Here is a 14619-nt window from a genome sequence, read left to right as displayed (position 1 = left end):
TTCCCTTCCTCCCCTCTTCGTCTTTACCCTTACCTGACACCGCTGAACAAATTAGTCGTTGCTCTGGTCCGCCGAAGAGCCGTCAGGAAAATGAATTTATAACGAAAGACCTTGTCTGCTGAAGGTGACCGTTGGAGTTGTATAAGTGTTGTAGTCACTGAAAGGTCACTTGTCAGTTCGTGTAGTACTCAAGTCGGCCCTTTAAATGGATAAAATAAGGAATTTCGAACTACATTAAAGGGTAACTCCACCAGTTTTATAAAGTAAAGTGTGTTTATAGGTCTTGGGGAGTATTACTGCATATGTGAGAAAAGTGGTATATAGACTTTTGTGGCTCCAGAGGAAGCTCCATGTAAGTGGGCAAGTTGCATTGTGGGTAAAAACAAATGATCAATATGGATACAACAGAACCACCTTTTTTATTCCATGCATTCTTCTTTTCAAAACCTGACGCCTACATTACCCACAATGCAACTTAGCCAATGAGTGACAGGCAGGCAGTTTATCAAATGACATGCAGCATCCTCTTTATGCTACTTATCCACATATACAGTAGCGCTCCCCATGACCTGTAAACACACTTCATTGTGTGAAATTGGTGGATTTACCCTTTAAAGACATTAGCAAAATCCTTTGTGTTTTATGTCATTGTTAAAAAAAGAATTATCTTTGGCTTAAGGCCTTTCTCATGTAAGAGATTGTAAATCGGGTTTAGCCCTCAGGTCTCTGCAGAGCTGCCCTTTGACCCATCACTCTCCGCTGTATAGTGAAAGGCACTACGCCCAATTACAAATCTGCTTTGTTGAGAGTAGAGAAGGAGCTGGCCAGAGGAATGATTAATGCTCCTGATGTGAAAGTGCTGAAGGCAGTTTTGTTTAGAGGTCCCTGCCTCGAAAAGTTTGCACAAAGCACCGGACTGATGCTGCCCCCTCTTTCTGGAACCATCTCTCCCAACACATCAGACTTTCTCCCCCATTCTGCACTTCAACCCACCTATTAGAATCCACTTTTAACATATGATCCATTAGTCATGCCCTCCTTTTTCCTGTTTGATTGTTGTAGTTGTTGTTTTATAGTATACAGTATATATAAATATACGTTAAATTATGAATATAATTAGTTGATGAGTTATTATGTGTATATAGGATTAAGAAAATGAATGAGTGTATATATTTACGTATAGCCGACGGATATAAGATAGTTAAAGCAACATTATGTAGAAAATGGCATTTTGTGTGATTTGGCACCCCCCACAGTTTCTGAGCGCAACAGCACTGTCGTAAACACAGATCCCAGGTCTGCCAGACCTACCAGTAGGCCAGTACATGCTAACTACAAACAAAACTCATCACGTCATAACAAGGTTATGTGTTAAAGAACATGCATCTTGAAGTAAACATGTTACAGAGTGCAGAAACAAGTGAGTGGCTGTGACAGAGACACCATTCATCATATTACAAATCACCGTACTGTCAAAAAAGCTGTTATTTAAGGTTAAAAAGAGACATAATGTTGCTTTAAATATGTATATAATAAAGATCACTAGTAATTGTTGTATGTATGTGAAGGTATATGTGTAAATAAGACTGAATAAAAAGAGAATTTCATATTTTTGTATACACATTTTTAACTAGTGAGGTGGTGAAAAAGGGGTAGGATTTAGTAAGTGTGTTCTTTCTTCTCCTTTTCAAGCGTGTAAACTGTTTTTTATTGTTTCTTTTTAGAATTTCTTTATTCAATTTGTTTTGTTTTGCTGTTCTTAAATCGTTTTACCCAACAAGCTTTTCTTTCACAGTTTGCTTTCTTTTTGTTTTTACATGTTCAAAATAAAAATAAAAAATCACTCAATGAAACAAACTGTCTCTGTTACTGTCTTTTCCCCCTTTTACCGTGTGAAGTTTCTTCCATTACACAATAAAACGAGGGGTGTAGAATGATGTAACAGTGTTTTGACTCTGGCTTCCTCTTTTCTTCAACAGCTTCATTTTTATCTCTCAATCTCAGTGTGATTCTCAGTCGCTGAAAGTCAATTATGATAATAACAACAATTTTTTTTTTTTTTTTTTACTTACATTTAATACTGTGACTACCACGTGTCTAATAATCATCAGCAGCCAGAGGTCAAAACAATTTAACTTGTCAGTGTGTTGGGAGTGTGGAACCTGGCCTCGTCATGATAAGCTATATGTTTTGGTTGGGGGGGGGGGGGGGATAAACAGACTCCACCTTTTTCTTTTTCCTTTTTTTTTCTGCTCAGGACCTTATTTGACCCCCTAAAGGCGCCCCACATGAGACTTAAACGCTATAAGGGGACTTTGCACGGATGACCCGTGGTTTTGTGGTCGGAGCTGCTGCAGGTCACAGCCTAGAAATGACTCCTCGGCCCCGCCATGCCTGAAGGTTAGCGATCGTGGCCGACGAAGACACGTTTTGACAGATTCCCCAGCAGTGAGAGTTTCACTGGGGAAAGGGGCGTTCACCTGCAAGTGTCAAACTAACAGCTGCGCCAAGCTGTCAGATGTGGACGGACGGTGACAGGAAGCTGGGATATTGCGGCGTAAAGTAAAAGCCGGAGTGAATAAAAAGTGAAGTTAGGCGATCTGTTTTGGCTGAACTTACAATCAATGTGCGTAAATCTGTTTTGAATGAGCCTCCGATGTGCGTTTTCCATCTGTGAGATAACTATGTAAAACATCTTTATCGCAGATGCGTCAACGAGGCTTTTGTTCTGAAAGGACGCGCCGGAAGCGCTCCTCTTGTCCCATTTACTTTGACGCCGTTTCACTAACTGTCCGCCATGCCCTGCCTGAGTTTGCAGTTGAGTGCGCCAGGGCAGCACGGCTGTCTTATATAACTTTAATATTCTCACGGGTTTAATGGCGCTGGAGCGCAACATCGCGCCGCAGATCTGTCCAATCATCGCGGATTTATCGTGATTTTTTTTTTTGTTGCGAGGGATCGATCACTTCTCTCTCTCCCCCCCCCTCCACCACCACCGCCACCCCTCCTGCTGGCGTTAAAAAGTTATCGACAGATCGGCGACACGGGCGCACACGGTGGATCTCTCCCTGCTCCAGATATGTCAGCGGCGCTCGTTGGCTGAAGTTAGAAAATAGTTGATATTTCGGACGATGTTTCGCCGCCGCACGGGGAGAGAGGCGGCAAGAAATCCAGCTGACATTTCACCACGCAACACCGCTGCAAGGAAGGGGTTTATCTGAGGGCTTCACTCACTGGACATTGCGTTATTTCTCACGGGTTTTTTTTTTTTTCGCCCCCCAACTTGGACCGACGGGAGATGACCTAACCGGTGGAGCGCATCCTTCTTTCACTACAGGTACGGTTTACTTTTAGATGCAGCCACTTGTCTTGAGATTTTACTGAGAGAGAGGGTGTGTGTGGTGGTGGTGGTGGTGGTGGTGGGGGAGCTGGCTGTGCCCCCGAGGTAGGCCGACGATGAGCGTCCCCGGCGCCGCGCGTTACAGGCGCGTTGACAGCCGTGCGCCCTGTGACGCGCGTAAAAAATAAAATGACATGTATCACCGCGATCGCTCGGAGGAAGCGTTTTTATTTATGTGCTTGGATGAAAAAATGTTGCACAAACTTGTACGTGACGGCTTCTTATCAGCTTCGTCGGCTGTAGGCGGTGTGATCGCTGCAGTTTCCCATCGCAGCCAACAGGTTGCACTAATGCTGTAATGATGCGCTGAGCCGCTGTTGCGTCGGAAAAGTACAGGAGACTGTGGCAAGTCAGGAAAGCCCAAACTTCTCCAACTTTAACGCGCAGTATCCCCCGTGGACTGAACTCAGTCAACAAACTCGAGTGGACTTGATGATGTCCTGGTCGAGCCGAGTGTTGGTCACACTTCAGAGCCTTCCGTACAGTACTGTGGGCGGGGGGAGGAGGAGGGGTGGGTGACATGTCGAAACCCAAAACGGAAACCTTTCAAACTCCCAATCAGGAGAGTGCGATAAAAACAAAAATCATCCCTCATTGTCGTAGAGAAACTCCGCCAAAGCCCCTCCAGGACCGCCACAGGAGCCCGGACCTCACTTTCAGCCCCACACTGCTGCAAAGGAAGTGCTGCAGGCTAAACCGCTGCCCATATAGCGCCGTATATCCTCTCCTGTATATTTCTATAAGGAGTTGGATGTCTTCTAGGGCGCATGTGACGCACGCTGCCTCAGGCAAACAACAACAACAACAACAGATCAAATACAGCTGATCTGAGAGTCGCATGCATAAGAAAAAAATCACAGGAAACGACCCTGTCGTCATTAACTGCTCAGCAATGCTTTATTTCAAGGTGACAGTCATTTATTTATTTGGCACGAGTTGCGTTCAAGCGCCAGACGAAGTTCCGAATCCGCCGGCCTATTCGTGCGTGTGTGACAGGAGTTTATCTGCCCCCCTCCAGATGTGGCCGTCATTGTTAAAGATTGACAGATGATTTAACCGCCGAATTGCCACATGCAGAAGGCTTTTCTCCGCAGAGCCTCCACATGATTCCACTTGACTCGCATTAGCGTGATTTCAGTACATTTCGTTAAAATGTATCATTTCGTTAATGTAATTTTGACTTGCCCTCCCTCGCGAATGGAGATAGACAGTTATTGGTGACTGCTGCAGTTGCCCTGGAGGCCCATTGTGGGTTATAATCTCTCTCCGCAGATGCATGTTGTTGCACACAGGCTCGCTCGGTAAAGTGAGGCGACTGTCACTGGCAGTGCCTACAACACAAGTTATGCCTGAGCATGCCCTGCACTACTTGACGCTTGAGTTGAGAGGAGGGCATAGTTCACAGAAATAACATGAGCATTATAGGCGTTTATGTTATGTAATGGCTGTGGTCTCCTGTGTTTCTGTACTGATTATTTTTTTCCCCCAGTACTGCTCGGTGCCGTTTGTGCCTCTGCCATATTGTTGCAGTGTGGGTGTGAGGGGATGAGGTGGCCTGTTTGATTCGGCTGCTGTCGTTCCTTGAATCGAAACAATTAATTGAGGAAAGCGTAGGCACGGGAGCAGACGCGAGACTTGCGCTGTGCTTTTTGAGCTGCGCCGTGACACGTTTTTAATACAGATGTTTCAAAACACCTGTAACTTTTTAAGCTCTTTAAATTTGACTGCTCTACTTCTCTGCTGTGTTTGTCATCTTATCTAGCTGTAAAATCAGAGTTTTAAAGCCTGACCTTGTCTCTTTTCTCTCTAACTCTCTGTGTGTTGTGAACTCTTTGTCTCACCCTCACTGTCCTGTCAGGATAAAGAAATGGATCAGGGTGGACTGAAGCGTAACGGTAATCGAGACGACAGTCTGACATTTGGGAAGGCAGCAGCCGGAGTCGGCAGAGATACAGGTGACACAGCTGGTCCGCTGCTCCAGTCTGCGATGCACCTGCCTGGCCCTGGGTCTCTGCCCCTGCCCACAGTGTCCCCAAACGGACAGGGTGGAACCAAAGACCAGGGGGAGCTTGAAGGCCTCTTTGAACCCCCTCAGCATCAGGTCCTGCCAGACATGAAGGAGGGTAAAATAATCATGATGCAGAAACAACAACACCAGGATATAGATTTATTCAACATAGACGACACCTTGCCGTTGTTGAAGCAGAGTATTTCCGAGCTCACCCGGACGTCCACCTCTGTCATCAGCACCTCCGACAGCTCCGTCCTGGGCAACCTTCCTCTGCCCGACCTTTTTCCCCAGCACATCAAGCAGGAGGGGAGTTTTTCTCTGGATAAAGACTTGGAAACTTACAGCGGACACACAGGCGCTGGTCCTAGCGATCTGGATGGCAACAGCGGTCGCATGATCGAGGATACCGAGATTTGGCAAGACCTTGACCTTCCGAGCTCTCTGCCAGAAATCAGTGATTCTGAGTTGAATTCAGAAATGGCACACTTGGATGACATCCTCCATGACAGCAGCGGTGGTGGTGGTCCTGTCAGCGGCTTGCTAAAGGAAACAAAACCTCTCGTGGGTAACGGAATAAACTGTACCAGCGTGAACGGCACGGACCCCCCCATCCAGCATCATCCTCACCAGCAGCAGCAGCACCACCACCTTCTCCAGCACCAGCAGCATCAGCTTCATCATCAGCTTCATCATCAACAGCAGCAGCAGCAGCAGCAGCAGCCCGCGTCGCTTCTCTCCAGCGTTATGATCAAGGAAGAGAAGGATCCCGACAGCTCTTTCATCCACATCCGCACCCCCGGTGTGGTCAAACAGGAGAAGCAGGACAACGCTGGGTTCTGCCAGGCGCAGTGTCTCCAGGGCAGCATGAGCTCTCTACACGGAGGAGGCCCCATGTCCTCGCCCATGGGCTACCACTACAGAGCCAACCCGTCCTCCACAGTGGGCCTACAAGACCAGAAGCCTTTTGGCATGTACTCAGGCCTGCCTCTCGGGGAGGGCTGGGCCAGGGGGAGCAGATATGGAGAGTCGTCCGGGATACAGAGGGGTGACGACGGGCTCCCTTCCGCCGCAGCCTTGGCAACTTTTTCACACAGCTTCTCCAGGTAGGTCTCATGGAATTACTTTACCCTGCGGTTTACTTTGTCCCCTGTGAGTTATTTGGTGCTTGCTTTCATTCATGGTATTTTCTTTTAAAAATATGCAAAAAATGTCTGCGCAAGGAACAGCAGAGTTGAAGATGATTCACACTCTGTCGCTGTCGTAGCTGTGAGAAGTTTTCTCAAGAGTACAAACTGCGATCGAACTCGCTGACTTGTTTTGGGCTTTTGTGGGGCCATTTCTGCTGCTTTTTCTAAACTCAGAACACTTCCAGAACACATCTATCAGCACAGAAGCGGTGCAGTATGAGCCTCAGGGCCGAACTCAGTGGATGTCACCTCTTGATTCAGCTTGTTTGTTGTTCACCACAGTACTCGTAAAAATTAACACACCTTTTTTAAAGAGGCGATGAATGATTGACTGTGAATTACAGATTGTGTTACGAGTATGGGAATCATTGGCTCGGTAATCGATATTCATATTGCTTTTTCTTTTTGCACATACGTGCTGGTCTGTATTGATGCTCCTGAAATCAAATCAAGCTCGGCACAGTGCATCAGGGCACTTCAGCTCCCTGCGGGACACGCTGAGTGTGCGCTTGGGAAATGAAAGCAGTTGTTGCTTTTCACAGCATTTATGACAGAGTATCTGGTGTGACTGAAACATCACTTCAGTAAAAAAAAAAAAAAAAAAAAAAAAGACTGCTCAGGTGTTGTGTGTTCTGTCTGACAGTTTTTTTTGGTCTGGAAATTGCTACAGCTCCTGAGACGGGAGGCATCTGGTGCTTATCATCTACAGTGGGCAGACGCAGCAGGGCACACATTCCTCCAATTTATCCACATTGCATCACAATTTAGGAACGCCATGCATGACATGTGTAGGAATACATTCCGCTTTATTTACGGGATTATTGTCCGAGGAAGCAGATGAGAGGTTGCGGATTGCAACGAGGCAGGAGGGAAAGGAGAAACTGTTGAATATGGAAGTGAAAAAAATGAATTGAGATGCTGTTAAAGGGGCACTACGTAGTTTTCAGACATATTTACAATATCAATGAGGTTTTAATACAAACTCAGAAATATGTATGTTTTTCATAACTGAATAAACAAGATGTTCTCAGAGGAAAATAAGGCCCCAGAACACCATTTGAAGCTAGAAAGGTGGCAGGGTCCGCCAAATATTAACAAAGTAAAACAGTATGAATTTGTGTTGCCCTTTAAGGTCAGTTTGTGTATTCAGTTTATTAAATCATGAAAACAAAAAGAGGTTGTTTATTTAGTTTTTTCAGTCAACGAAGATCTTTCTCTTCTGATTAGAAGTTCTTCCCCAAAGGTACAGAGTGCTCCTTTAATCACCCAGAAGAGATAAAATCATTTGTAATCTTGCATTTTTTCCGTATATCAGCTTTGGTGATTCCATAACTCACAGCAGTTACTGGAAATCAATTTATTTTTGGAAGAAAACAATTGTGAAACGCTTAACTCATCATTATTTGTTCATGCCTCGCCCTCTGGTATTTTTCCAAAACGGTGCTGTGAGACGGCGCTTGTTATAAAGATATCACAGACTCGCTTAAAATGTGTCATCCCAAAGGAAGTGAATCATCGAGAAAACACGATGTTAATGTTTAGTTGATGTTTAATGTGAGGGGGGAAAACGAGTCCTGTGACAAAGTTGCATTCGTGTCTGGTGGACACGCCTCACTTGAGCTTGGAAGCGCTATACCATTCTATATTATATACTGTGACGACTGAATAGGCTGCGAGCGGGAGATCGAGATTGGTTTGCCGTTATATGAGCTGCTTTGTGAACACGGCTTGAATGTGCAGATAGCAAGATGGTGTTTGATTAATGCAAGGTAATAATGTGAGTCAGCATTGTCCCTCTGAAAGAGCCATTGAGGTGATTGGCTCAGTGTCGCTTGCAAACAAGTCAAAGATGAACATGTCAGCCACTGTTATCGCCCCTGCTGTCAGACTGATATGCTCCTGGGCTGTTGTGCTGTTTATACTTTGGTGGAGTCTCTTTGTCATGATGAAATATACAGATGGCAGCCCAATAAGCTGCTATTTTTTTTGTTATTTTCCTTTCCTGCGCAGGCTAATTTGGCAACAACACAGTGTTTGTATCACCTGCTTATTTAGCCAAACAACAATCAGTGTTGTTCTTTGTTTTTTTAAAACTACATGTGGTAATGCCAAGAACCTGTGCCACAGCGCTGACGTGCACAGGCTACTTCCTGGTATGTTACTGCACACTTGCATGGTGTGTGTTTCCATACTGTGCGCCCGTGATGCAGGGCACGCTCTGCATGGTCGAAACAGAAACGGCGCAAAAGCCCTTACAAACAGTTCAACACACAAACAGACTGATGTGCAGAAGGACCAACTGTCAAACATAGTTTCTCAAACTGTCACGTTCTCTGAATTTACCATGATGCACAACGATTTAAATGAATTATTCATAACCAAATATCCCACAGTATAATGTGATGATGCAATAATCAGACTTATTACCGTGCAGCTCAGTTTCACTAACATCAAGTTGATTCATTTAAATGCAATTTTGCAAGATTTATTTCAAAGTAAAATCAGACTTTTGTCACAGTAAGAGTGCAATCAATGATCATTTTCATCATGGATTAATTATTTGAATTTTAAAATGTCAGGAAATGGTGACAAATGGCCATCGCAATTTCCTGAATTTCAGTTACATCTGCAAATTACTTGTTTCGTCAGACCAAAAGCCCAGAGCCCAAATTCATTCAGTTTGCTGTCACACAAAGAAAAGGCAAGAAAAACTGAACTGAAACTGAGGTGAATTAGAACAAGAGCATGTGAAGGGTTTTTGCTTAAAGGGGACCTATTATGCTTTTTTTTCCCTTTCCTTCCGTGTTTTCTATACGTTCTTCTGCATGTAAAAGATCTTGAAAAAGGCCACTTACTGAAGGTCCTCTCTCCCATAGAAAACACTGCTCTTCAAATGCCTCGTCAGTAGTCTCACCTAATTCTGTGACTTTGTGACATCACACCATGTCATCATGTCACATGTTTGCATAATTTATGCCCAGCGGTTAGTTTGGCAGGAAAGATTTGATATAGCGCAGCTGCTATGTTGTTGTTAGTGGTGCTGTGGTCAGGCATGTGTGAACTGACCAATCAGAGGAGACTGGGTATTCGAGAGGGGGGCCTTTAAAGAGACAGGAGCTCTAACAGAGCGTCTCTGGCAGAGGGGGAATACAGTGCTGCTGCACTCGACGGTGGACCTGAACCTGAAAATAAGCGTAATATGTCTTCTTTAAAAAAAATGACAAATGATGAATCATGAAAATAGAGAGAGATTCATTTTCTTCAGATTAATTATTTGATAGATGAATTGTTTCAGTTTTGCAGGAAGAAACAATTGTGTGTAAGTTTCAAGTGTGGACTGTGAACTTCACTGTAATCATAGCAATTGCAATAATAAATATGCATACTACATATTTGCATAAAATATAATAATATATAATTCATAATATTGCAATGTAGTATACCAAGCAAAGGTGAATGTGCTTTACTGTACAATATAAGCTGCTAAAAGCAGTGTTTGGTTGCTCTGCAGTTGCACAAGATTGCGTTATATGATGTATACACATGATGCTGGGTGTATCTCGAAGTATGAATGAAAAATGACCGGCTGCCTGGTTACCACACGAGTAAGCATAGCAACCGACTCCATGTACTGTGCAGTATATCAGTGAGCCCACCTAGCTGTTCTATGGGAATTTTCAGCACACTTGGAACACAAAGTGGCTCCATCACGTTGCTTGGCTCAAGCCTCCAGTTATATAACCGATAATCAAATAGACAAATGTTGTTGCCTCATGCTCAGGGTGAACGAGGCCCCTGAAACATTCTTTGAAATTCTTGAAACAGCATGATACTCCTTTGATTAAGCAGACACTCAGTTTTGTTTAATTGTGCTTTATATACTGCTTCACATCTTTTATACATTGAGCAGATCCTAGTTTAAGATACATAACAACATAATTACTTTCTGAATGTTAGGCTTGTTAATCTTTTCATCTTTTTGGTTGTAAATTTAAAGTCTCATCGTAATTTCTCATTAAATTCGTTCTTGTAAGTTCTTAGTCATACTGACAGTGAAAAGGTTAAAAAGTTAGTGTTAACTGTTCGCTGTTACTGAGCTGCGTGCGTCAGTGTGTGCCAGAGCCGAGCTGCGAATGGCAAGACAGACTGTGTGTGTGTGTGTGTGTGTGTGCGTGTGTGCGTGTGTGTGTGTGTTTGTGTGTACACACAGGGATGCTGGAAGGCCACGTGTACAGATCTGCTCTGGGGTGCTGCTGCCTCTCTCTCCTCTCCTTAAACTGTCATTCAGCCTCTTCTTTATTCTCACCTACTCACCCCTGATGGGCCCCTCAGAGCTCTCCATATTTCACAGAGGCATGTAAAAGCTTCACACACGAAGATGTCACGCAAACACACACACACACACACACACACACGCTCTTATGCCAGAAGTGTGCTGCAGATTAAGGGTGTCAAAGGAGACACTCACAGACGTGTGCATCTACTTTAAGGGATGATTGTGCTTTTCGTTTGATGTTATGAGGGTGAATTGTGTTGAATGCCAAATGAACACCTTTTGCTAATGGTTTATTAAGTGTTAAACATAGAGGTAGGGCTTTGCTGATGCTTGGTGGTAAAACTGGTGATTCAGTCAAAGACTTCATGCTCCTTTTCAAATAACTTTCCAGCATATGTCAGCTTGGCAGTAATTTACATTTCCTCAGGCCCGTCTGTTATTCTGTGTCCTCTGGGTGCAATTAACAACTTTTCATTTAAAGCCAAACCTAACATTGATAGAGGCATCTTAGCACATGAGCAGCTTTAACATTAAATGACACATTATGCTAATTTTCAAGTTTTATTTTGGGTTACTACTAGAAAAGTTTTACATGCTTTTTCTCATACTGTCCAGTGCTGCAGCACTGTATTCCCCCTCTGTATGAAACTCTCTGTTTTAGCTCCTGTCTCTTTAAGGCCCCCCCTTCTCCGGATTACCTAGTCTGCTCTGATTGGTGAGCTCACACATGCCTGAGTGAGCACCACTAACAATAACAGAGCAGCTCTGCTAAACCATTTTTATGTGTCAAACTAGCTGCTAGGCATTAAGTTATGCAAATACGACTCGGTGATGTAGTTTGATGTCACAAAGTCACGGAATCAAAGGCGAGACTACCGATGAGACGTTTCAGGGACAGTGTTTTCCGTGGGAGAGAGGAGCTTCTGTTGGTGCGGATCATGACCTTTTAAACTTTCAAGACCTTTTACATGCACAAGAACATATACAGTATAACGCACCGAAGGAAAGGACCAAAACAAAAAAGCGCAACAGGTCTCCTTTAATATCAAGATGGCAAGATTCTGCAACTACACTATGCATGTATTGTTTGAACATTTAAAAAGTGTTTTGAATTTAGATTGGCTAGACTACAACAATGTGAATATTTGAAGGATATTTCTATGAAGCATTTTATTTCAAAGTGAGTTGTTTACCTTTTGGCGGGAAAACAGCAAAAGAACCAGTGCACAGAAGAGTGCAAGGCACATCTGGACTTCCTCCTGGATAGTTCTGGAGACTGATCCAAGGGGCCGGTAGAAGGGAGAACCTATGCAGCAGAAATATAAACATGAGTTGTTGTGATGGATTCTAGCACCGGAAGGGTCCGTAACTGAGAATTAGCGAGTTAATGAAGATGGTGATTATAATGAAGCATTGGATGAGGAGTATTATTATAATTTCCCCTTAGCTACACTCAGCTAGGTTTGAGTGTAGCTCTCTCGCCTGGCTTAATTCATTGCCACATTTCTTTACATGTCGTTGCTTGTGGAAACTGTAGGTAACAGAAACATCATCATTAATGTCGCTGACAGTTGCGACTATATTGTTTGAGTTGTGGGTGTTATTTTACTGATGAGAAAACACCCTCAAGCAAGACTGGGTGACTCGATTGAGTTGAAACATGATCTGTCACTTAGACATTTGTGAAGACATAATTCTCTAGAAACCACGAGCTGTCATGCTGTGATAATTCCACATTATCGTTCATTTACATTTCAGTGGAGCTGCATCATGACGATGATATTATCGTTAAAATTAATGGACCCAAACCAACTGTAATCAATGCTGATCAGAAATAGTTTTTGGAGGGTTTTCTTGTACATTTGTGAAGACCTTTGTCTGATGTAATTAATAGTATATATTATTTTATTTGTATGGAAACATATACATTTATAAATATATAAATAATACCTTTATTTTGCATTTGTTTATGTGATACTATTTTTTTCCATTAAAATAACAGCAAAACAATTACAGTAAAACTTTGAATCTTACAAAAATGTACATGATTTTCAGAGTATATTCGTTTTTGTATGTCTCCCTATTGCTTAAATGAGAGCATGTGTTCGAGCCTGCATGGACTCCACAAGTTTGTGCTAAACCTGATGACTCACGTTATCCCAGCATTATGTGAGAACGCAGCAAGCTTTGTGGAAGACTCTCACATCATGCTAGGAGTCATCAGGTTTTGAACAAACTTGTGGAGTCCGTGCCGGCTCGATTGCCTGCTGTGATTAAAGCAAAAGGGGGAAATACCAAATACTACTACTACTATTACTACTAATCTTCAGCATCAGTCCTCCTCTTTGATTTCCATTATTTTACAGAAAGTTTCACAACACCAAATAAAAATCACTGCTTTTTTTAACATGCATATAAATGCCTCCAGGGAATTTCAGCTGTCCTACTGTAGGTGTCCTCGACAGTCATTTCAAAACAGGTAGTCGAGCAAAATGCAGATAAAACAAACTGAAGCCAAACTAGGTCAGACTCATGTCTGTTGACTCAGTTTCCTGGATTTGTAATCTCTAAGATTATGCCAACCTCAATCCACATTGTTTGTGTGAGTTCCTGTTGCTTAATAGGCTTAACCTTTTTCTGTATGCAAGGTTACATTTCACTGCTCTTTACCTGTCACTGCATCTTCCTGTTCAGTTACCACTTCGTCGTTCATATCCCCCTTCCTTCGTCAGTAGCAAACACTCAGTTGACTCAGTTTTTTTTTCTTAGGAATAGCCAGTCAGGCATCACATGTTCACATGGGACGTAAACATCTAAACTACATGTTGTATGTTGACAAGCTGTTCTGGAATGATCCGAGCCCTGTGTAAAGTGAGATTCGAAGAGTCTCCAACTTGGTCTTCATTGTCGAACTGAAAGGTCAGGCTGATTCCATATTGGTGCTTCGCCTTTAAAGAGGCTTTATACATGCGGCCTGGAGTCACAGCGGACATGTCAGCTCTGATCATCAGCCAAGACGCTAACAAGATGCTCTTTCATTGACTCAATCTTGTAGCTCTTCTTCCTTCTCCCCGCCTGGGTCACTCTGCCCTCTTTGCAGCCTACTGTACTGAGCCCTTTGATGTAGGTCTCAGTTGGGGTCAGTGCAGTGTAGAGGGCCAAAGGAGGTCTAGGCCTCTTAGCAGCCAAGCTGTTTCTTTTTTAAGGTGCTGTTTTGGTGGCTGCCGGCATGTTTACGCTGGTGTTGGGTGTCGTGAACATATCCAAGGCCACATGATGGATTTAACCTCTTTGCAGGACAAAGGTTGTCTTTTTATTCACTGCAAAGCATGAAAACACGGGCAATAGCCCTGCAATAAGAACTATTTTTGCAAATCTTTGCAGGAAGCTGTGGGATCAGCGCAATTTTCTTACTACAGAAATAAGAAAACTATTCTTTGAAATATCTTTATTTATTTATACAGTGATCAGACACTGCTTAGCTCGCTTCGATTTATTTCAATTCTGTATTTTCTCCACACACACATTAGCTGTATGTAACATATACACACTACACCCACATACTGTGCGCTATGAACAAACAAACATATGCACTCACAAATGCTTCATTGCACATCATGTGATGCCTGTGTATGGTCGCCGGAGCGAGCTGGAAGGCATTTCTTGGTATGGACTAGCAATACTCAGAATAGAGTAAGAGATCCTTGAAGGATAACTCGAGCAGGATTCTTTCTAAACCGTCCTT

The 14619-nt window shown here is 43.4% G+C and overlaps 1 protein-coding gene across 3 annotated transcripts in view; it reads left to right on the top strand.

The window, feature by feature from the left end:
- The first annotated feature begins 2796 nt into the window (after positions 1 to 2796).
- Positions 2797 to 14619, top strand: part of LOC311269580 (glucocorticoid receptor-like) — a 75854-nt gene continuing 64031 nt past the window's right edge. For 2 of the 3 annotated variants that reach the window (XM_084373796.1, XM_084373794.1), the window contains exons 1-2: positions 2797 to 3337; positions 5259 to 6514. In XM_084373796.1, the coding sequence (XP_084229922.1) occupies positions 5268 to 6514 (1247 nt within the window). In that variant the 5' untranslated portion in view covers positions 2797 to 3337; positions 5259 to 5267. The remainder of the gene's footprint in view (positions 3338 to 5258; positions 6515 to 14619) is intronic. The other variant, XM_084373795.1, reaches the window with a different exon arrangement.

Source organism: Pagrus pagrus (genome assembly GCF_965226575.1).
Source record: "Pagrus pagrus genome assembly, chromosome: 14".
Classification (NCBI taxonomy): Eukaryota; Metazoa; Chordata; class Actinopteri; order Spariformes; family Sparidae; genus Pagrus; species Pagrus pagrus.
The sequence above is the reverse complement of the archived record's forward strand: the minus strand, read 5'-3'. Positions and strand labels throughout refer to the sequence as shown.